The following is a 23779-nucleotide window of genomic DNA, read 5'->3' on the forward strand; positions in this document are numbered from 1 at the left end:
TTTTATAAGGTACGACCATAGTAGTAGTTTTCACAAAACTGATTTTTATAAGTTATTTTCACATAATTTCTTTCTTTCTTTCTTTTTTTCTTTCCTTTTCATTTTTTTTTCTTTTTTATATTTATCCAAATGAGTCACAAGGGCAATACAAATTACAAATAGGGATGAGGGAATTTGAACCCATGAAATTCGTACACATGCTATCAGTCTTAACTCTTAACCACTAGTTTAAGTCCTCGGCCTTAATGATCTACTAGTAAAAGAAGTTGCAACAGTAGAACCATGTATTGATAGAAACTGTACACATTGTTTGCGCCAGGGGCTCAACAACGAGAAGCCTCTACGCTAAAAGAAGAAGAAAAAAAACTGCTGAGCAAGAACTCTTGTACAGCATAGGATATGACTCTTAAGCAAACTGTAAGGATCCTAAAATCATAGCAGTGAAGTACTCATTGGATTTGCAAAGTAATGCTGTCGACAAACAAACTTAGGTCTACAGTGGCTGCCAATGAGACTCTCCAGCAAGGCAGGGGGTGTTGAAGAAGTTCTTTGAGTCATCTTCCGCACAATAAGGTGTTTATCCAAAACCATCAATTCCAACAACTTTCGGCAACTCTGAAGAAAGTGTGAACAAAGCATAAACAAATGCACCTTTGATTTAATAAAGAAAGAAAAGGTAAACTCATAATGAATCAAGCAGGGAACCAAAAATTTGTGGCTTAGTAGAAGAAATATTTTCATCTGCACCATATAAGACCAAATAAACAAGAACATTCTCTCTGACACTGCAGTTTCAAGTCATATTCTCCATGTCTACATGACCACATTTTCCGCCAAAGATTTTTTGCCATGAATAATCTAGGTAAGGTGCCTCCCAAGCTCTAAGTTCTACCTGTGATCTAACCTATAATCACACCACTAAATCTCCACATCTTCTAGCATAACTAATTTATGAGACAGTTTACATTCAAAGATTCAAGCAGAGTTCCTTATTCGAAAATTTTTCCTCTAGGAAGAGGCATATACCGACTGCCAACATCATGTTGTCAGCTGATCAACTGAAACAATTCAATGAAAAGACCAAATTTAATGTCTTGATTCATAATTTCATCCTCTTTCATTTGGCAGCATTACATAGAATTTAGCTATTTAACCCATGACATTTTAAGATGCTGTGAATTACTTAACTTTAACTTTGGACAATACAGTGACAAATTTCCACTCTGAAAATCCATGAATATGTCAAATAAGTTTTGAAGACAAATTAAAAGATTAGGACTTGGGAGACAGCAAATAATAAGAGCTTAAGATTTAACCCTGTAGGGAGCCTTTCAATTGACAAGTAGTTAGAATCAGAACATGCATACTCGTATATCATAGATCTGTCTTCTTAGCTATAACATCCATGTAGCTGTAGACTTGGACTACTAGATATACAAAATGCATCAACCCTTCTAATAATTCATCATGAATAAGATGCAAAAACATTTTTAAGAGCCACTCTAATATAAGGAGTAATCCATTATAACCCAAAGCCAGCAAAAGTGAAAATTTTGGCTCCAATTGAAATAAAAAAAATAAAAAAGAAAAAAAATAAAAAGAAAAGAAGCAAATGATACCAGTTAAGAGAAATATAATGATAGTAGCATAAGGAGTAGGGCACAAGGCATAATATGTATCGACATGCAATGAATGGGGGTGGTGGTGGTGGTGGGGGTGGGGGGGGGGGGGTGGGGGAATTGTGTAACATTCAATATCGACATTGCTTCCAGAATTTTGCAATATTCAATGGATTTTATTTATCATATTGTTAAATACTTGTTATCTATAGCTGTCTATTAACAGTTTATTTTAAAACTGGGCTTCCAATCTTCCATCCTAATTGGCATGAAGTATAGCACAACACCGATCTTCATAATTATTTATTCAATTTTAAGTGCTGAGTGCAGGCAGAACTCAGGCACTGAATCTTTGTTTATACTCTTGCAACAACTCAATGTCTCACAATTAAATTATCCAAATTCTGTCGTGTTTTGCCATCTATGCAATTAAATGAAGAAAAATCTTTGAAATAATAATTAAGGAAGTCAGTTAAAATATTACTTGGAAAAAATTGATGAGATGTTAAGCAGCATATAACTTTGAGGATAATATCTTGTTTAAACAGACAAATCAAACAAGAAAAGGATACCTGCGGGTTTAATACTTCCATTTGACTGAGAATATCAGCCTGTCAGAATCATACAACGATCAGCAGAGGGGACAAAAAAAATAATGGAAAACCACGATCATACAAAGATCAACAAGAAAAGAAGGACCATGTAAAGTTTAAATTGGACTATTCCATGCCCACAGATACATAAACAGAAAACCATTCTAATTTATTATTGTAAAGCATAAGAAAATTCTACTAATATTGGAAAGCCACAATACCATTTCCCCAACACCTCCCCTCCCACAATACCACCCCCTATTTACAACTAGTTGAAAGATTAATTTACAGCCCACCCCCCCCCCCCCACACACACACACACACTCAAAACATGTATATCACCTCTGCCTTAACAGGATCTGGAGAAGTCTAGAATTCATGCAATTTTGATCTTACCAGTACAACAGCAGAGATAATTTCAGGAGGACTGGGCCCCTCATACAAAATAGTGGATAAAGTAATATTACCTCTAGTATGGCAGGATTTTGAGTCACAATACCAAGTATACGACGTGTAAGCCCCCTGTAAACAATCCTATTAATAGTTCCATCCCCATTGATCCAAGGCAAAATTGGCCGGAAAGCAGCAGTTGATTTGTCAAAGTTTTGGATATTCTCCCTATCTTCAGTGGATGTTCTAGAGCTGCTTCCTTCAAGCTTTTTGTGAGCCTGAACTTCATTAAAGAGTGGTGAGACCTCTTCAGATGAATTACGACTATGCACTTCACAATCATCTGAGTAATTCACTTTATCTTCACAATCTGCAGTCCCTTCAACTATATGTGTCTCATCTCTCTGAGGAACTGAAGATGAAGCCATTCCAGGACCTTGAGAATAAGTTGTCTTTGAGGCCAGAAAGTACTTGGTGAGATATTGACCATGAACTACATGAATAGAATTGTAACCATTGACCTAAATCGCAGGAAATATTATCAGCTCACATTATATAATAAAATCATAGAGAAGTATCAAAATCACCATCCTGAAATCAGAAATGACACCAACCTTCAATACAAGGCCAAACAATTGAAGCACATCAACAACATGTTCAGCCAGAATTGTACCTGGTAAGAGAAACCAAATAATCAGTATGATGACTATGATCTTTAGAGTAAGAAAGTAAGAAAAAAAAAAAAACACATACACCCAACTCCAAAAAAGAATACCTTGAATTCCCAAGCACTCAGAAACCTTTGACATGGTTAAGCCCTGATCACCAGCTTTCTGAATATTTGTGTGTGCAATTTTGAAAAGCTCTGGATGCAATTGAGCATATTCTTGTCCACTATGTTTGGACAGATCTTGAATAGTGAAATTTGTCATAACTTCCCACAATGAATTACCAGAAATAATAGTAGCTGGAATAATACTGCCAAAATCAGGGGATTCTTTCACACTCCCAATGGAGGATAATGTGCAGCTGACTATCTGACCCAAAGTCGAGTAAAACTGATCATTTTCACTGAACAGCATGGCATTACCTTCATCTTTGAAAAATTCAACAGTACTGGACCTCAAAATTGTTGCTCGACTTAGAGAAACTTTTATACCAGGGAAGCCTTTCTCTCGCCGGGAAAAGATCTCACCTTCTTGCAAAGAGTTACATTTATGTTTCTTGCTAACACCACTGTCCTCAAATTCATGGTCATCATATTTACGTTTTGTACTTCTCGAGTCCTCAGCCTCTCCAACACCTTCAAGAGGTAGAACCGGCATAATGGACAGCTCTCCAGAAGAAATTAAAGCAAACAAATGGAAAACATCTCCACACTGCAGATCTGAAGGTAAATCCACCATTCCTTCCATCAACTTCTTCTCCTTTTCACTTATCCATCTTGCTAACTTAGCAGCTCGCTTCCCCGTATTTGCTGGAAATTGAGACAATGAAAGGCTCCTCAAAAAACTTTGAGACAGGACAAATGGTTGACTGGGACCACTTCCAACCTGTTACAAATTAAGTTAGCCGCAAAAAAGCGCAACCTTGATTCATAAAATGACAACAAATAATAAAGTAGCAGTAGTTTCCATAACATGAGCATAAGCATAACCAAAGCATGATCCTTCGTTTCTTCTTTTGGATTTAGGGGAGGGAAAGATGGCCCAAGTTTTTCTCTTAGCACCTCATCCCTCATGTGAATTAATTTGACTTGGCGTTTAAGTCGTAAGCAGCTTTGCAAGCTATCAAGCCTGCAACAATTTTTCACAGCATAGATCACCCAGACAAAATCTGAAACTGGGAGAAGCGAAACATACCGCCCAGGTGAAATCAAACTTCCAGATTTGACCATATAGTAAGCACTAGAAACTCGAAGCATATTTTCTGAGCCAATGCATGTCCAATACTACCATAACACTTACTAGAAGACAGAAAGCAGTTGAGAGCAGAGAGCATAAATTAAAAAACCGTACCAGAGTTTTTTTCTGCCTGAGGTAGTCAAAAGCTGAGAAAAGATCATGCTCCGAATAGCAACATAACGTTTCCGCTAGCAAATTTGGCATTTCAGCTGCTTTTGAGTTGGTCAGGAAGACCAGCTTAAAAAGCTCAACAGCACAAGAAACAGCCAACGATTGGTTCATTCGTTTGGTTATGCTAACCCCCTCCTTCAAATGCATGACAAACTTCTGAGGAAGGCGGTGGCGTCTGGATCTTTGACTGGAACCTATCTGTTGCTTTTCAGAGTCATTGTCAAACTCACCTGGACTACTTGCAACAATATTGTGGGCTCCCTACAACCACAGATAGGTTTATAAGCACTAAATTGCATAAGGATTCAAAATATTTTACAAAGATTTTAGCTCCATGTCGATAAATTTTTGGCTGATGAAGTTACAGTGACTCCCACCCTTGAGGAGAAACATTCACAAAGTCAAGGAAGAACAATATACATTAAAAGTCTTTCAAGGTTATGCATATGCCTGAAGGATGTGTAAGTTATTGCATTGGTATAAAAAGTTAACTATAATAATTTCATTGATACTTTAAAGTAGAAAATTATATAGCATTAAAATTATTAAATAAATTAATATGAGAGATTTTTTTAAAATTTGGAAAAAAAATGGGTTGATAACATGGAATGGAGAGAGAATAAATGCATATTCAAAATTGGAAAAATCACAAAAGGCTGAATGAATAGACAGTTCATCTATTTAGATAGGGAGTAAGGGAAGCGTTTAGCAGTCAGGTAAAAAAAAAAAAAAAAGATCAACAAAGAGTAAAGTTAGTTAGTTTGACGAATGGGTAGTCTTAAGCTGCTTCATTGCATAGAGGTTACTTAAGCATCTGTGCTAAAAACTGATAGAGATTAAATACCTGAGATGCAGATTCGCTTCTCTTGGCGGATTCCAATTTCATCATCTGCTTTTGTACAAGAACCTCCTTAAGGGCTACCTTAATTGTACTATCATCAAAATCATCCCAGCGTTTTCCCTGAGAATGGGACTCTTGACCACACTCATTTTTTTCTTGATCCAGCTGCTGAGCATACCTCTGAGTAAGCAACTTACACAGCCTCATCAAAGATTCTGCAAATTTAATGTCCCTTCTCAGAACAGAAACTCTTCTACGACAGGTATTTGGAGGAGCAGGAAGATCGCTAATTGAAGCCCAATCTGTGCCGCGCCTTGCACCTTGAATTGCTCTTTGTCTTGCATACTGAATTAGTAAATGCCTGACAAAGGTAGGAGAGACAAAAAGCAATTAAGCAACTTGACTACAAATGAAACTAATACTCCTGTAAATGAATGACATATATACACAAAGTTCAACTTCAAAAACCTGTGTCTATAGGATGAAGTGAAGTAAAAATACCAAATATTAACCATCACCTAAAGGCCATCAATTTCCTAACCCTCTTCTGTTGTTCATATTAGCCACCAAGCTCCAAAACAAAGTAATTATATTGGCAGACTGGTAATTACAAGTTTTATATCCTTCATTTTTTTTTTTTGACATACCTATCTGCTTCTTCTGTCCATGAGAACTTTTGCTGACGAGTTGGTTTCAACATTGGCATGATACACTGCCCAATTAATGACTCCTGTTGTTCCTCATGTTCAACAACTTCAGGCTCCTCCAACTCCTCTTCTTCACTATCTTCATGGGATTCTAGAATCCAGCATGCCATCAAAGGAACAACATGCTTTAGCACACTGGCAAGTAGGCTCGGCTGATACCTCTAGGGCTTTAGTAAAAAACAACAAAAATTAAATTTCAACAAACCACTTGTATGATTGGCTTTCGCACGCTTTGCCGATCTTTCTTCTTCAGATACCTTCCTTTTGCGCCGAGATTGAGGATTCCTATCAGTTCTAGCATCTGAAACCACGCCCTGAATATTGAAATCTCCCTGAAACCTGTTAAGACGCTGTTGCCGATTATCATAATATACACGAAGCACCTGCAAATAATTTAATGAATCTTAGGATTTGGTGCATATACCTCTCAGTGTAAACTAATTGCAGCAAATAAAACACTTTACTCGATCAATAATTGATACTCCATCAGCTCCATCCGACTTTGTTCAACTTTTATATAACAGTCTAAGAAAACACTTTCACACTTGATTTTTGGTAAGATTTGCTCACTCTTTCCCTATAACTGTCCTAGCAGGTTTTCTACACCAACTTTAGTAAGAAGGATATGTTAGAGCAGGTCAAAGAGGATATCTTAATTTCTATATAGATAAAGAAGACCAATTTCCAATTCTTTTTCCATTACAAGAACATCAAAGCAATAGCAAAACCAAATTTTATCAATAGGTTGATTATTCATCATGAACTAGCGACTGTGGTTTGACCGGTAAGGAACATCAAGATGATTACAGGCAAGTGAGGTAACATTAATCCCTCTTGGCAATAAAAAATTTATTAAGAAAGGTTTTGATCACATGAGACATGACCTGATTGATGCTTTGTGATCTTAGTCAATAAGAAGGAAAAAAAAAAACTTTTTGGCATCCATCTGCAAGACTACATTCAAGGACTTTTCAGAACATTAAAACAACCAACAGCTGCATCATCTTATTTTCATCATTTTATAGATAATTCTTATCATAAACTTGTTCTTCCATCCTAACACTGAAATACATCCAGATAATGAAGCTTAAAATTAAGAAAAAGGTAATGAGATAGGAAAGGAGTGGTATAATTCAAGCCTACAGAGTTTCATGACTATAAAGAGCTATAGCCTATAAGGCTTCTTCACCTGCTCTAAAGAAAGATTGAGATCTTTGGCGATTTCTCTACACTCCTGAAAGCTGAGTTTTTTACTTTGCTGATCCTTAATGCGCTTGAGGAGCTCAGCACGTTGCTCTGCCTTCATCACCCTGACTGTAGTCCATGACCGATAAAGACAAACCTGCAGACTCAAATGATTGAATTTATCAATCACAAGCTGAGAATACAGGACTAAGAAATGGGGGCAATACAAGCTGGTAATGGGTAACAATTCTCCATATTTTGTACATAGAGAAGTACAAACACACGTATGTTGGTATGCACAAGTCGAATAACATAATGGAAAAAAATGTATCAACTATCTACAAGAGTACAAGGGCTATCACCCTCTTTCAAACTTAGAGATTAAAAAGAAGAATGACGCTAAAGATTATTTTTTTAAGGAAATACTACACTTAAGCTTAAAGTGAAGTCATATATATACAAGGGCAGACAGTCATATAACCAAACGAGAGTACGTGAATTGTATGGATACATTATTGTCAGATCATTACCTCAAAAACCACAGATCCAGGGAATGCACGTACAGCAGCTTTTGGGTCAGCAGCAGCATAGCAATACTCTAAAGTCTGCCAATATTTTTCAACAGCTTCGCCAGTGGACAACACAAAGTCATGCCTAGGCCCTCGAGGCAACAGGTCCATTGATAGCGGTTCCTCAATGTATGGTTTCAACTCTAAAGCATATATAAGTTTAGCATGTGAGATCTTGGTTGCATCCATGGGACTTTCGTCAGCTACCAGCCGGATAAGCTAGATTATCAATTCAACATGATAGAAATGAGGGGAAAAAAACCAAAAACAAAAAATAATAAAAACCCAGAAGGTTCAGCATTCTTTTCAAAACCAAAACTGAAGGAATGACATATCATAATTAACTCGCAAGGTGAATAAAACTTCTCTTTAATTGGACATGCAAGATATAGTAAAAGGTGACCCAGATTGCAAGGGTTAGTCCATGATAAACTAGTGATCAGGGCTTCCATGGAAATAAATCTGGAAACAACATCTTAATATTGCAGAAACTTCTTAATTTCCTGCTAAGAGCAGGATAGTCTTGTGCGCATGGAATTCAAAATGTTAGGACATTGAAAATTAGATCTGGGTCTGACAAGGGTTATACAGTACAAACAAAGTTACAAAAAAGAACTTTTCTGGCAGATTGTTAGATAATTGTAGTCAATGATAATCAACGGTGCAATAACAAGATAATATAACTTCCTTCAACATTTAAAAAAGAAAAAAGAAAAAAAGAACCAAAAAATTGCATTAAACAATGTAGCTGACTCCTGACATTAACTTGGTAATTATTCAGCATTAAACAAAGTAGCCTGATACTTGAGTGCCTATTAAAGAATGATATCTTCTGTAAAAAGTATTACGGTTTTTTAAAATAGAATATAGATAGCTTGGATAATTTTACCATTCCTTAAGCTTATTGCTATTGTAAGCAATTATCTGGTTTTAACTAATGCATGCTTCTTATTTCCTAATTATTGTTAACAGTTTCCAAAGTAAATACCAATTTTACGAAAGGTTATCCATGTTAAAGCCTCCAAAGAATGATATCATGGGAAAATTAACTAGTAATCTAAAATAAAGGGAAAATTGTGTAGAACTACCCGGAAGATAGGCTGTTTTGTGAAGAACTACCCTTTTTTTTTTTATTTGTTTACAACTACCCGAAAGTTTGAAAACGTTTGGGTAGCACTACCCATTAACGTTTTCCATCAAATTGCAACGTTAGTGGGGCCCACTTATTAACTTTCCCTCCTAATCAACTCCTCCCCCAAACTACCTTCTGTCTTTCTCTCTCCTCTGTATTTTCATTTTACCTCCATTACCACCCAAAAAATCTGATTGAAGAAATCAAGCAAAGCAACACTAAATCAGGTAATCTTTCACATTTTCCTTGTAATGCATTGTTTTTCGCGCTTGTTTACAAGGTTTAATGGAATGCAATTAAAAGAAATAGGGTTGAAATCTGCCTGCCTCATATTAGGGTTTACGGATTCAATCATAATTGGGGGTTTTGATTTCTAGGGTTTGGGGGTTCAATTGATGTATGGGAATCGGTTATTTTGTATTTGAGATTGAATTGTGAAGCATTTTAATTACTAATTGACATTGTAATTGGTAGGATGTCCAATTCTTCATATCACTCCGCTATGCAATATCATCCAAACGCTAGAAATCAAAACCCCCAATTATGATTACACCAATGTACCTCGTTCGTCCTTGTTGTGCTGTTGTTTTTTGTTGTGTATTTACTTCACTTTCCCCCGTTTCCATTGTTGTGGTGTGACTTATTTACTTCGAGTTACCCAAAAAAGCAAGATGAGTTAGAAGAGACAGAGACAGCAAGTAAAGTTATGGTAGGGCTGCCAAATTTCTGAAAAGGAGAGGAAATTGATGGTGAAAATTCCCTGTAAAAGGACGAAGGTGAAAGAAGGGGGTGGTAATGGAGGTAAAACGAAAATACAGAGGAGAGAGAAAGACAGAAGGTAGTTGGGGGGAGGAGTTGATTAGGAGGGAAAGTTAATAAGTGGGCCCCACTAACGTTGCAATTTGACGGAAAACGTTTTTGGGTAGTGCTACCCAAACGTTTTCAAACTTTCGGGTAGTTGTAAACAAGTAAAAAAAAAATGGGTAGTTCTTCACAAAACAGCCTATCTTCCGGGTAGTTCTACACAATTTCCCTAAAATAAATTGATACTTTCTGGAAGAAACATAAATACATAATTATGGCATCCATTATTGGTCTTTCAGGTCAAATTGTTAACACCCAGATGGAATCTCCAGGTGTTGAATCTACACCTAATTTAGTTGTGGCAAAACTTAAAGCTAGGATCAAAAGGTGCCCATCAGTAGAGCACAGTTCATCTCTAATAATCAGTACAAGAAGTTCAGCTAAGTTGGAGCGAGCTTCAGTTCTTATGGCTCTGCTTCGAGTTTAATGCACATTACCCATCCCCTTGCTATTCCTGGTATAGGAAATCAAGGGGGGGCCACCACTTACCTTAAGAAAAAGAAAAAAAACTCATCTCTAATGAGGCCAAATTTTTTCAAGGTGTCAGTGATGCCAAAAAATGTGCATAACTGCATACATGTTAACTTTCAAACATATACAGCTTTACTCATTTTCATCATAAATCAATAGTTAACATCCAAAATATAAATGAGCAAAAGCAAAAAAATCAATCAAAGGCAAAGAGAAGTAGGCAACAAGGATGAAACATAATAAACACCGTATATACCTTGAGACGGCGCAAAATATCAATAAGCCACGATAGCCTTCCAGTTGCTCGAGTATCCATCATGATCTTGAATTCTTCGTCAGGAAGATCAGACAGAAGAAGGCCAGTCTTGCACTTCTCAATCATATCAGTCCATTTAAGAGGAGAGCCCACCACTTGCAAAAATAGTTCAAAAGGCATAGCTTTGATAGCAACATCTAAACCAAACAATAGGCAAGAACTGTTTCTAGTGGGCTTTACACTTTTAGTCGATGTCGACACCTCAGTGCATGCAGCTGAACTATTCACATAATCCCATAAAAAACGATGCAAGAGCTTTGTGCGAACCATTTTTGCCAAGACAAATCCATTAGCACGCATAACTTCCGATTTAGCACTTTGAGTGTCAGAGTGTGCACTAATCTGAATTCTCTCAATGCCATGAAGTACAGGAATGGGAAGTTCCTTCTTTGACTGAGATAAGGCACCACGGGTTTGCATCTCAAATGATCTCAGTCTATCGTGCACTTGGTCTGACAGCTCACTAGCCGAACCTTGGACAGAAGGATGAAGAACCACAAGTACTTGACGGAGATGCCCACAATTTGAGACACCTGGTATACTAAAGACCATGAGTTTACACTTCCCTTCTCGTTCAAGCTTATTCAGACAATGTGTCAAGGTCTTTCTGTCCATTCTTGTCTTCTTGTCCTTCTCAAAACTCTCAAGCCACCTTTGCAGCTCAGGTTTAACAATGATTTTCTCAGTCTGCAAATATGAAGAAATTTTGGACAGAAATGCAAGTATATAATTGAGGTATATACAAAAGAACTGAAGAGCACAGACAAAGAATATAAACAAAGATCATGCTATTGCTAACTCATATAAGTCTATTACTTCAACAAAAACTACTAAAATGATGCAATTCATCAAGATCAATAGGATTAGCTGTATAATTTTTCACAGACATACAGCAGTAGGATTGTAGGAATCATAGGTTAAAGTTATGTTTTAGACATTTTTCATAACCTATAGCAAAGGCCTGTAAAACCTACCAGTACCTACCACTAGCTAACTGAATATATTATCTACCAGCCAACCCCCGTCGACATCCTTCCCAGGTTTCACAAGTTAGTCGTAGGGCTTCTGCAATTTTGCACAGAACATGTGCAAAACAAGACAAAACCCCTACTATAGTAGTAACATCTTGCTACATAGCAAACAATATTTTCTTTGTTGTCTATTAGACTATAAACTTATCTGATACTGCAAGATTTATAACCAGGACCAGTAACAAGTACAGAGAATGAAAAAAACTATAAACAAACCTTGAGTCTTTCAAGTAAACGTATCTCTCTCTGAGCATTAGTTAATGATGGATATCTTTGGCCTTCTTGAAGTTCAAATGGCATGGATACTGAATTTGCTAACGCCTCAGTTGTACCATTACATTCATTTCCACTAGCTGAACCAGGAACAATATTGCTTATATCAAGGGCTAAACCTGGTGAACCTCCAGGACAAGCAACAATTTGGACTGATCCTCTGCCCTGCTGAGATTCATGCTCAAGTTCTTGCTCAGTATCTATCTTCTCCATATTATCTCCAGTTAGCCATTTTTGTGAGTTTAAGGAATCCATATCAGCAATGGTTCTTTGGGAGCTTGCACCATGATTTGGCTCTTGAATAGATGCTAAAGCTAATGGATGCCCACCAGAGCCATCTTGTAATCTGTTGAATGATGAATTAGGTAATTCAGGACAGAAATTTCCTTTTGTCCAAAACCGATAAGCTGACCCTCTCTCAAGGGTTTCTGAAAGCTGATGCAAACCAAACCGGGAGACCATTGTATTGGTCAGGTTGTCGAGCATTTTAGTGCTGATACCAAGCCTTCCGCAAACCTGCTCATATAGGATTTTAGATGTGAATGAAACTTAAGAAACTAATTCACACAAACACATACGGAGTACAAAAGTAAAATATAATTAAATGCAATTGTGCATGAATACATTACAACAACAACAAAGCCTTAGTCCCAAAATGATTTGGGGTCGGCTAACATGAATCGTCATAAGAAACCGTGCGATATAAAAAGGGACATAACAAGATAATCAGTTGAAAGAGTTTGAAAAAAAGGTGAGTAAAGTGAGAAAAAGAAAGAGCATCCAAGAGAAATAAAGGTGTGCATGAATACATTCATTTAGAATAAGATTATACCAAAAAAAAAAAAAAAAAAAAAAAAAAAACGCCTAGTATTAAATATGAATTGGTATCTCAAAATTCAATCCTTTAGTCTATTGCAGCTAGCATGCTTATAAAACAAATTAGTCAACTATCAAACCTAGGTTCTAATAGAGTTCCATTTCACATGTCCCTACAGCATTTCTTTCCAGTTATTATTTCTCTACATTAAAGTCAAATTACTTCCTTAAAAAATAAAAAAAAGAAGAAGAAGAAGAAGTCAAATTACAAGTCCTTGTTTATGACCAGGGTAACCTAATATGTAGTAAGAGTACGAGATCGCAATATGCTTCCTTATTATCTTAATATAACCCAAAAGTATTCCAGAGTACCTATACACGTGTTCCCAACACACAATACGCAATTCTCTAAACATTAATATCACTGCCAGTCAGCCACTTCCACTTGATAAAACAGATAGAGTGCTGTATGTACACTTCCCTCTGTGAAATAATATAATTTAGTAACATATATCCTAACTGGTTTCAAATAGCTAACAGTAATAATCACGGACACAAATCTGTTATCACATGTTAACTCCACAATACTCATTCAAAAGTATCGTCCTTTAAACTTTCTCTATGACTCTCGGATATTTATGGGAGCAATAAAAGCTTTAAATAATGCATGGGATGACTAATTAGAAACAGGTAAAGACATATAGCCATTAGTCTGAAAAAATATCAAGAAAGATATGAACATACGTCAACTCCACGCAGCCCCTTAGATCCTTCAATATCAATCATGTCATATATTTGTTGCTCAAAAGGAAGCTCCACAAGCTGCTCTGAGGCAATATACTTGCCATCTCGATTCTTTTGTTGAAAATACTTTGGAGAAAAATTCTTCAGCAATCGCAAACAACTGACAGGCTGCCCAATGCCAGAAAAAAGAAATATATTATTCATCTTAAAAAGAGTAGCAAGAGACATACGTAGAATAAGAAAATTATAGGACAGAACAAAAGGAGGAACTAACGACTGACTATTGATAACATCATATTTAAAGACTTGGGATGAGTAAATCAAGAAAATTTCAAATTGGATATCGACAAAGAGAATTGAGTTGAGAGTGACATGCCTATGTCCCTTTTTTAAATTATTCCATATTGACTTATGACAATATTTATGTATCTTCCTTTGACCATATTTTTCTGCAAATATATAACAAGTGATAGTTTAAGCACTGTATAATGTATTGAATTTATCTCAATATTTGCTTTCTATTTTCCTACTATAATCAGATTTTTATAATTGTTACGTATAGACAATTATATACAGATATTGATGGTCAAAATTATGCATAGGTAAACGTGAAAAGTCATTTGGAAAAAGTATACACTTACTTTCAATGAATAAATACATATTAGTCCATAAGACCCTCACAATTAGCTGCTATGAGAAATTTGGTGAGCTTAAAACTTTCTCCAATTTTTATTTTTTATTTCTATTTTGGTGATTTCTCCAATTTCTCTATCCTTTTGGCTTCATGAGACGAATATTTCAAGTCAGATCTCATTCATATCACATTACAATCATGACCACATATATAATTTTTAAATTTCATGAGAGCAAAAAGAGCATATTGAACTCCCAACTAGGCAATGAGGGCCATTATGAAGCAGTAATACCTTGTTTTGCCCTCTAGATCTGCCCTTTTTGGATTTCGTAGGGGTTTCCACTTTGCTATCTACTTTTGCCTCAAATACTTCAACAAGACCAGCCTGCTTCAACCTGTTGCTAATCTGAAAACCAGCATCATGAAGACAGACAGACAATTTTCTGAGAGTGTATTAGCAGTCATACAACATAACCGATGGGCATGAGACTATGAGATAAAGAAAACATTACGTTTCTCCAAGCTCTGTGTCCTTTCGTTTCTCGATAACCAAGTTCCTGCTTTATATCTGAGACCACGAGAACCTTCAAGGAAAAAAAGTGCCATTGAAAAATAAGGTGACCATTGCAATCAATAATACTAGGTAACCAATAATTCAAAGATGCCTTGACAAAAATTATTCAGATTCACAAATTCAAATAGAGCAGACCTTGCCTTCGGCTTGCTCAAGTCTATCACAAACAGCTTTGATTGCAGGCAAGAAATCCTTGACACGCACATCATCTTGGCCACATTCTTCAAGGTCAGCACCACTGACATTTTCTCCAAGGTTTTCTTCCAAATTCTTGTTTTCTTTTGTAATCTCAAGTCTTTGCTGAGAGCTCAAAGGCAGCGCATAGCGATGTAAGTGAATGAGATTGGTACGCACAGGTTGACTATTCTTTGGCAACTTGTCACTAGATGTTTCTTTTGTTCTCACTATTGTTTCCTGCCGAACAATCAAACCCCAGGACTGAAGCCTCTTGACCACATAAAAGATATTGTTTCCAGGTATCCCAAGGTCCTTAGAGAGTTGATTCTGTGTCACTCCAGTTTCCCTGAGCAAATGCAATCAATCTATGTGATTATAAATGGCAAAGAGACTTCAAAATAGTGTAGAGTAAGAAATTAAAGCCTACAATAATCTGAAATCAGACAAAAGTTGTATCTTGATTCTACAATACCACCAATCGTGCCTCTACACTGGACCCCTAGGATCATATTCATCACCCTTTCAAACTAGATTGACAAAATGATGATAACTTGAAAATCAAATTATGAGTCGTTTATAAACTTTTAGGTAGTATTCATCCCCAAATTGACAAAAAAATCACAACCAAATTGCCCCAAAAAACAAATAGCAATACCTAGCAAGAGCAAGACGCTCAAGAACCCGTTGCTGAGGAGCAGTAATATTGGAAGCTTTAACCTCATACAACCCAACAAAGCATCCTCGAAGCTGCTCATTAGCAACCACCTTCACATCCAAACTCTCACACTCTTCAACCGACTTCGATTTCGGGTCGGGTAATTCCGACCCATTAACATCCCTAAACTGGAGGCCCGGAACAGCAACAAGGCCCGACCATACGGCCCGCTTTACAGCAGGGCAGAGGTTGATTTCTGCAGACGAGAGAGAAGAGTGAAGGCGAGGCCAGAGGAGGGAGAGTGAGACGCCATTAACACCTTGTATGCAGATCTCCTCGAGTGCAGAGTGGACGATCGTGTCCATTGATTTTAGTGGGTGATGATGATGAACATCAGATGATGGAATTGAATTTCAGTTTCATGGAGTGATGTAAGGAGGAATTTGAATGTTTGGGATGAAATTGGGGGTTGAGGAAGGCGGGAATTGGGGGGTTTTCCTGGGTGGTTTTGACAGAAAAGTGGTGGAAGATGAGGGAGATGATGGAAGGTCTGGGGTTCGAGGGGTCTGCAAAAGAATTTTATTTTAGCAAACACAATTTTTATTTTTATTTTTTATATTAAGGTGGAGCAAGCCCTGAGCATAAATGTAAATAAGTGTACATTAATCAATATTTTATACTACGTAGTATTATTTTTTTCTCATTTAAGACCCTCCTTCAATTCACCTTTAAAAAAAATATATACAGTTAAAATAATTACAATTTAGTAAAAATAATTTCAATTCAGTAAAATTAATTTCATTTCATTAAATATAATTTATATTCAGCAAAATTAATTTCAGTTCAATAAAAATAATTTCAATTCAACAAATATAAAGTGAAATGGACAGGGTCTAACACCATTAATTTCCCATCCACCTTAATTGTTCTTCTTCCTCCTCTTCCCATAATAAACGCCATTGAAGGAGCTTGAGTTTTTGTCCACCAACACCCCCATTTCCAACATTTTCGACACCTTTTGTCTCCACCGACATGTTCACCATCATTTTCGGTGTCGAAGCCGCTAAGTTAAATGAAAACCATAAGAATAAAGGGAGAAGTATAGGACTTGATTAATAGTAGATGTTATGTCCCTCTATTGAAGCAGTCCTTGAACTTTTGAAATCTCCATTAAAGAACTCATTGAATTTCAATTGAATTCACAAAATTAGCAAATTGTTAAAATCTGTTAAGGATGAAAATACAAATTTACCGCACCTACTTACTCAAAATGACAACAATGCCCCTTTGAGAAAAGTCGATTATAATCTAACAGACTAACAACAGTATTCTGAATAAATGTCAAGATTTTCCCTCAATTTACACCATTTAGAAAATTTGGTAAATTTGTTACTAGGAGTAGACTTAAGTTTATTCAGTAATGACATGCATATGAACAAAATACGGAGTATTAGCTAATGTGTTAATAATACTCCCTCAGTCCCTTAATAATCGCCTCTTATGGGCAATTTTCACGGGGATTAATAAATATAAATAAGAAGTAGTAAAAGTACATTGAAAATGTAAATTTACATGGGGTATGCAAAAATGTAAACAGAGAAAGTAATAAAAGTACATGAAAAAATTAAATTTGCACATATATTGTTGCAAATTGGAGGGAATTTTGGTAAAAAAAATTAATATTTATGGTTTGGAAAAAAGAAATGGGGTGAACATTTTGGGACTAAAATTTATCATTAAGGGACGGAGGGAGTATGACACTTAATAAATTTATTAATGCTCATTGGAATCATTATTGACCGAAGCAAATGCAAGTATGCAACAAGGTTAACAATTGCTTTCTTGTAGATGACAATGTGTAATGGTGGGGAGAATGTAATAGAGGGGGGGAAATTAGAAAAAACATGGAAGTCCGTAAATAAGATCAAGGGAAAAAATTACATAAGGTTGTGTTTGAAAACATGATATTCATTTCAAATGTTGGAATTGAATTTCACAATTTGAAATCTTGATATTCAATTTCAATATTGAGTGTTTCGGAAATATCAGAATTCCACCCAAAATTTCAAATTCTAACCTATGTTTGGAAATGAGTGAAATTTTGAATTAAGCAAATGAAATTACACTTTTAACTTTCACAAATTTCCTATGTCTCTCCTCCTCATTCTTCAATTCCAAATTTCCATCTCTTCCTCTGCCCAATCTTAAATTCCTAAAGTTTCATCCTCTTCCCCAATTTTTTTCTTTCTCCTCCTCAATCTTAAATCCCCAAATTTGCTTTGCTTGCTGCAATGTTGGTATCAAGTTGTAATGTTGGTTCAATGGAGGAGAGAGAACGCTCGCGTGCCGCTTTAATGGAGAATTCAAAGATCTGCTGCAAATTTCAAAAATTGGTCGAGCAAATATCAGCCATTTTAAATAGGGTACACTCTAATGGTCGAGCAAGAAATTCGAAGCTCGCTTCAACGGAGGAGGGGCGAGAGAACTTGTGTATGCTTCAATGGTGAAGAACCCTAGGAGAGAGAAAAAATTAGGGAAAATGATGAAACTTGTGTACGACTTAGGAGAGAAAGAGGGTTGGATTTTTTTTTATGAATATTAGAATTTGAATTGACAGGTTTTAGGGTAGGAATTTCAATATATCAAAAAATACTCATGTCTTTATAATCTTGGATTTGGGCCAATTTCAATTCTCAAATTCTAAGCATATCCAAACAGCATAATTGGGCCAAATCCAGAATTTCATTCTAGTTACCAAACAGGCCATAAGGTATTTTGCAAGCTTAGTCTAAATTTGTGACTAAGTGAAAATTGTCACCTCAGTTTTCATTACCAAATTGTCACCAACCACCATTTTTCACAAATTTGGATTTCTTGATTAACCAAATTTCTAGTCATTGCTACATTCCTAGAGAAAGACATGAAAAGGGATGAGTAGTAGGTGCTAAAACGAGCAAACTCTTCCTCAACTCCAAATTATTAAAAACTCCGGATACAAGTTGCAAGTTTGTTACATTCAACAAATTCCACCAAAATTGGTATCATCTTGGACTACTAACTAGAGCATCATAACTTCAGAAATACAAAAGTCTCCAATTGCCAAAATATCCTCGGTCCATTTCAAAACTCAATAGCTAATCTAATCTGCATTGCTGCCATTCTCAGAGCTAGCACTTCCACAGTGGTGCAGGAAAGAACATCATGACTTCAAAAATACGAACTCTTCAACGGCTGGAATTTCACCAATCCTCTTCAATACCTGACTGCTAGGTGGTTCATCAACCCCGATAGCCATCACAGCATGGGTTCTAGGAGCCAGTCTTCCAACACTCATGAAACTGACATTCACATTCTCTTCTCCCAAAACACTTCCCACCCTTCCAATCATTCCAGGTTGATCAACCTGTCGGCAGAGAATAATGCTACCCTCCAAACTGACATCAACCTCAAAGGAGCCAACCTTTATTAAATGTGGAATTCCATCTTTAACCCTTCCCTCAAGTCTAATCTCCCCAGAATCTGAAATTGCACTGGCAAATTTAGATTCCACATTGGCAATCTGGATCTGGATAGACTCCAGTGGGCTTTCAGGTGATCCATCCAGAAGAATGCGCTCTTCAGTAATACGAAGTCCTCTCTGCTTTGCGGTGAAATCAGCATTTACCAAGTTTACAAAGGTGCTGGAAATAGGCTCAATCAGACCCTTGGTAATCATGGCCCGGAGCACCCTTGTGTCAAGATCATCAGGTGCTCTTGAGGTTGCATAACCCACCTTCACAGATTTAACACCACTCCCACCCGCTACCAGTTGGATGGCCAGTCTACCAAGTTTCTCAGCAAGTTCAACATAAGGTTTCAGCTCATTAAGGACCTGAGCAAACAAATACAGATGGAAATCAAACACATGCAGTATTCAAAGCTTTAGTTGCCTCTGGTTTTTTAATTTCCAAGACACAAGCACTTAGTAGTATTGCGCACACACACACTCTCTTGAAACATACACAGGAACATCACCTGGGACCAACATGGAGATATCTAAAGGAGAAGAGGCCAATACAGGGCCAAAGGAAGAAAGGTATGTCCTAATAAAAATCTTTTATTTCTGCAGAAAACAAAGCCTTGGGTTCTTCTGAGAAACCAAATGCAATGATATAAAATATATGACAAGAAGACACGAACTAAATTTAAGTATCAAGATTTTCAGTACTGGCTGTTAAATAAATAAACACGAGAAGGTTTCAATACTTCAATGAGCATTGGAAGTAACTCAAGGACTCAAAGCTGCAACAAATAGCAGAAAACTAAATTCTAGGAACAATAAAAAAGCAAGTGCCATATAGTGGACTGGGTAATCACCAAATTATGAGCAAGGTCTCATAGGCTGCTTAAGAGGATCAGAGAGTGAAGTTAATAGTGTACTTCAAGTTCAAATTCTGTCGACAAACAAGCATCACAGAGTACCTTCAAAGAAGGATATGTAACGTACAAGTGGCAAGGATTTGTTTTTGCAGAAATATGTAAATTTTCTATGCATCTACAAACAAAGCGGCACAAGATCTATTTTCACCATGTCAGAATGTTTCAAGCACACCAGACCCACAGCCAGGTCAGCCAACTAATCAATAGGCTTACAAACTTAAAGTGCACATAAACTGACAGCTAAAAACAATCCAACATGCTTGCTGAAAACATCTAGTGTAGTATTGTTACTGCACTTGCTACTATAAGATAATACATTGATTAAAGGGATGGTGATAACTATGTGAGCAATTTATACAAGTGTCTTATGTGATATAATATTTTGTATTTTCCCTACAAGCATGTATCTTTTCATAAACAATTACAATGATCACTCCATGTATACATATCCAAAACCAACCATAGAACAAAACAAGGCCATGCAAAGAGCAACTATCAACAAATAGAAGCATGTTCCAGATACCAAAATTGAAAAAATGCAGCTGTAGTGGTGAAGCCATAACTATGAACTAAATCACAAAAAAGTCATTTTTGAATGGCTTCTGAAGGGTTAAGGCAATATGTTTACCTCAGCAGGAACCATTGGCGCATTCACGGCAGTTGCAGCAAGCTCTCCATTCAAGGCCCCTATAACTGCTTCTGCGATTTCAATGGCTACTCCTTCCTGCAGAACAAACACTACTTTGTAATGACACAATAAATAAAAGTATTATACTATCGCCATTTCTCAGTGTGTATCACTCAACCTACCTGAGCTTCCATGGTACTAGCACCAAGATGTGGAGTTGCAGTAACTCTTTCATGTTGTATCAACTTACTGTCCTTAGCTGGTGGCTCTTGTGTGAAGACATCAAGTGCAGCCTGGAAAAGAAACGTTTCATGTTATATACTTCATATCTTCCAACAAAAACAATGGAAAAAAGGTACTCTTTTAACCAATAGCTAATAGTTACCTGAGCAACAATCCCAGAATCTAGAGCCCTAACAAGAGCATCCTCATCAATCACTCCACCACGAGCAACATTCACTATCATAACACCTTTCTTCATCTTAGCAAAAGTGTCATCATTTAGCACCTTTGTTGTAGAAGAGGTGAGAGGCATGTGTAGGGAAATGAAATCCGCTGTTGCTAAGGCCTCTTCAAAGGAAACAAGGTCCACTCCAATAGCTCGGGCACGGTCAGCTGGTGCATAGGGATCATGAGCAATCACATGCATGCCAAGCCCCTTGGCACGCCTCGCAACTTCAGACCCAACCTTTCCGAAACCCAAAACAGCAAGCTTCTTTCCCACAAGTGATACACCCACATACTTATTCCTCTTCCACTCCCCTGCATTGTCATAGATAAAACAATATACACATCATTGAAAAGAATTTGACAATCCATAATAATCATATACAATTAAGCTTGTTAGGCAACAAAATAACACCAAAACAGAGGATACTAATATCTATTCATGACCATTTGTATAGCTATAATTCAATAAGAATAGCTTAAACCCTGCATTAATCTTAACAACTACCATCTCTAAATAAACCAATCAGTACCAAATTCAACCTACCTTGTAATACCATTTACAATTAACACCTAAAATCACAACAATCAATCCCACATGCAAGAAACCAGATTCAATCAAAACAACAAAAACCCAGAATTCCCATTAAACAGATCTAACAACCCAATAAATGCAACCCCTAAAACATCACAAACAAAATATTAAACAAAAAATTAAAATAATGCCCACAATCTGTTCGACAAAATGCCGGAAAAGAAAAATTCACAGAAAAACTAACCAGCCTTAACAGAAGCATCAGCTTGAGCAACATTCCTAGACATAGCTGTCAAAAGAGCAATCCCATGTTCAGCCGCCGCAATGGTGTTTGCCGTCGGAGCATTAACAACCAAACACCCATGCTCCGTCGCAGCACCCAGATCTACATTATCAATCCCAACACCCGCTCTTCCAACCACCTTCAACCTCCCAGCAGACGACTCAAACACCTCACGAGTAACCTTAGTCCCACTCCGAACAATCAAAGCATCACAGAGAGAGATCTTAGTGCAAAGCTCTTCTGGGCTAAGATTATACGAACAATCAACATTCGCAAACGATTTCAGAAGATCCAACCCAGCATCACCGAGCTTTTCGGCGACCAAAACGGTGGGTTTCGATTCAAGTGAGGCGGAAACGACAAGTTTTTGGCGGGGGGTAGTGGGGGTAAGGTGGCGAGAAGGGTTGTGCGAGAAGAGGGAGATCGAGGGAGAAAGGGAGAGTTTAGAGGAGAGAGAAAGTTGGGAATTGGGGGAAATGGAGGTGGGGTGGAGGAATCTGTGTTTAGGGGTTAGAGATTGTTTGGAGAGTAAAGCTGTTGAAGCAGATGAAGAAGCGGCCGCCATTGTTGAGGAAGAAATGGGAGAGTTGAAGCTTTTTTTCTGGGGTTGAAGGATGGTGCGCCGCCGTAGGAGGGAGGATTGTTGGGGTGAGGAAGATGGTGGGGTTTTAAAGGGGGTTTTGGGGAGGAGAGAGAAAGATAGAGAGTGAAGGGGGAGGAGAGAGAAAGAGGGAGATGTGAGTGCACGTGCTGTGAAACTGCGCGGGAAAATAGGGAGTGTGGTGGTTGAGAAGGTGGAGCGTGAGATTGACGGTAAGGGTTTGAGAGTGGGGTTATGGTTGATTCCTTGTATTTGGGGGTTGGTGACTGGTAAGTGATTACTCTGTTGTAATTTAGGGTTGGTAAAATAAAATGACAATGGTAATCGTCTAATGACTCTAATCTAGTCTTTTCAATCTCAAGGTTGGGTTTGAGTACATGGGTCTTAATACTTTAGATTTCATGCCTAAACTCGTTATAAATACAGGGTTTGTGGAGTCAAATTTGCCTTTAGGGTTTTTTTGAGCTGGGTCAAGTTTCTAACTAAAATTGTGTTTTTAGGTTTTTTAAACCCACACTTTTTTCGGTTTGGGCGATAATCGATCGTTTCTACTTTTAAATTAAATAGTTTATTTTTCATTAGGGTACTTTAAAGGTAGAAATTTTCCTTATCCTTCCTCTTCATATTTAAAGTGTCTAACCCAAAAAATCGATCAATTTGATCTCAAGTTTAGATTAATTGTTACTTTAATCAGGAAAGTGATTTTATCGCCTTTTAATTTGATTTTGTCATTTGTGTATGTTCCAAAGTCTAATTGAACAAAGTTTGTTGTAAAAGTTACACATAGAAACGTAAGCTAGAGTGACAAGTGACCGTGTGAAGCGTGATTCCTTTTCAACTATAGACTTGATCACTTAAATCGTAAGTAGTAGATTTAGTGCTAAAGTGCACTTAGAACTATTAAAAGCAACAAAGGGCAGCTTAATGACTTAAATAAATCCTGCTTAATCACTTGTCATTCAGTGATTTGCGGCTAAAGTAAATTTCACCTAACAAAAGCATTAAGTGGTGGGACTCATTTTGGTATAGCCTTCAAAATTGATTCTTTTTTCTTTTACATTGGATCGTACTCAACATTTTATATTTGTATCAGCCTCATTCTCTGTGCTGTGCTTTTCAGCCTTCAAAGTTTGGGGTATTGTGTAATTATAATTGTGGTGTATTGTAAACTTTGACTAGCAACTTGCAAATTTGGGATCC

General features: G+C 37.0%; 2 protein-coding genes across 2 annotated transcripts; both read right to left on the bottom strand.

Annotated features, from left to right (window-relative positions):
- Positions 1 to 101: 101 nt before the first annotated feature.
- LOC110718782 lies at positions 102 to 16413 on the bottom strand. The gene is made up of 18 exons (XM_021897687.1): positions 15667 to 16413; positions 14970 to 15357; positions 14773 to 14844; positions 14553 to 14666; positions 13627 to 13794; positions 12010 to 12582; positions 10703 to 11449; positions 7941 to 8198; positions 7415 to 7567; positions 6431 to 6608; positions 6166 to 6316; positions 5522 to 5879; positions 4621 to 4938; positions 3378 to 4155; positions 3217 to 3275; positions 2680 to 3123; positions 2192 to 2230; positions 102 to 615 (listed from the first exon to the last, which is right to left on the bottom strand). The coding sequence occupies exons 1-18, from the start codon at positions 16029 to 16031 to the stop codon at positions 433 to 435; spliced, it is 5346 nt and encodes a 1781-aa protein (XP_021753379.1). The 5' UTR covers positions 16032 to 16413; the 3' UTR covers positions 102 to 432.
- Positions 16414 to 18455: 2042 nt separating this feature from the next.
- LOC110718784 (D-3-phosphoglycerate dehydrogenase 1, chloroplastic-like) lies at positions 18456 to 22901 on the bottom strand. The gene is made up of 5 exons (XM_021897689.1): positions 21940 to 22901; positions 21099 to 21475; positions 20896 to 21006; positions 20714 to 20809; positions 18456 to 19537 (listed from the first exon to the last, which is right to left on the bottom strand). The coding sequence occupies exons 1-5, from the start codon at positions 22541 to 22543 to the stop codon at positions 18866 to 18868; spliced, it is 1860 nt and encodes a 619-aa protein (XP_021753381.1). The 5' UTR covers positions 22544 to 22901; the 3' UTR covers positions 18456 to 18865.
- Between the last annotated feature and the right edge of the window lie 878 nt (positions 22902 to 23779).

This window comes from Chenopodium quinoa, unplaced genomic scaffold (assembly GCF_001683475.1).
Source record: "Chenopodium quinoa cultivar QQ74 unplaced genomic scaffold, ASM168347v1, whole genome shotgun sequence".
NCBI classification, from domain to species: Eukaryota; Viridiplantae; Streptophyta; class Magnoliopsida; order Caryophyllales; family Amaranthaceae; genus Chenopodium; species Chenopodium quinoa.

What these genes read in the sequence shown, in the direction of transcription:
- LOC110718782 (XM_021897687.1), bottom strand. Translation starts at nt 16,031, where the DNA reads ATGGACACGATCGTCCACTCTGCACTCGAGGAGATCTGCATACAAGGT. An exon ending in GAGCGTCTTGCTCTTGCTAG is followed by an intron (nt 15,358 to 15,666) that starts GTATTGCTATTT and finishes GCATTTGCTCAG; the next exon opens with GGAAACTGGAGTGACACAGA. An exon ending in AGGGGCTGCGTGGAGTTGAC is followed by an intron (nt 12,583 to 13,626) that starts GTATGTTCATAT and finishes CTATATGAGCAG; the next exon opens with GTTTGCGGAAGGCTTGGTAT.
- LOC110718784 (XM_021897689.1), bottom strand. Translation starts at nt 22,543, where the DNA reads ATGGCGGCCGCTTCTTCATCTGCTTCAACAGCTTTACTCTCCAAACAA. An exon ending in CTAGTACCATGGAAGCTCAG is followed by an intron (nt 20,810 to 20,895) that starts GTAGGTTGAGTG and finishes TTTGTTCTGCAG; the next exon opens with GAAGGAGTAGCCATTGAAAT. An exon ending in CGCCAATGGTTCCTGCTGAG is followed by an intron (nt 19,538 to 20,713) that starts GTAAACATATTG and finishes TTGTTTGCTCAG; the next exon opens with GTCCTTAATGAGCTGAAACC.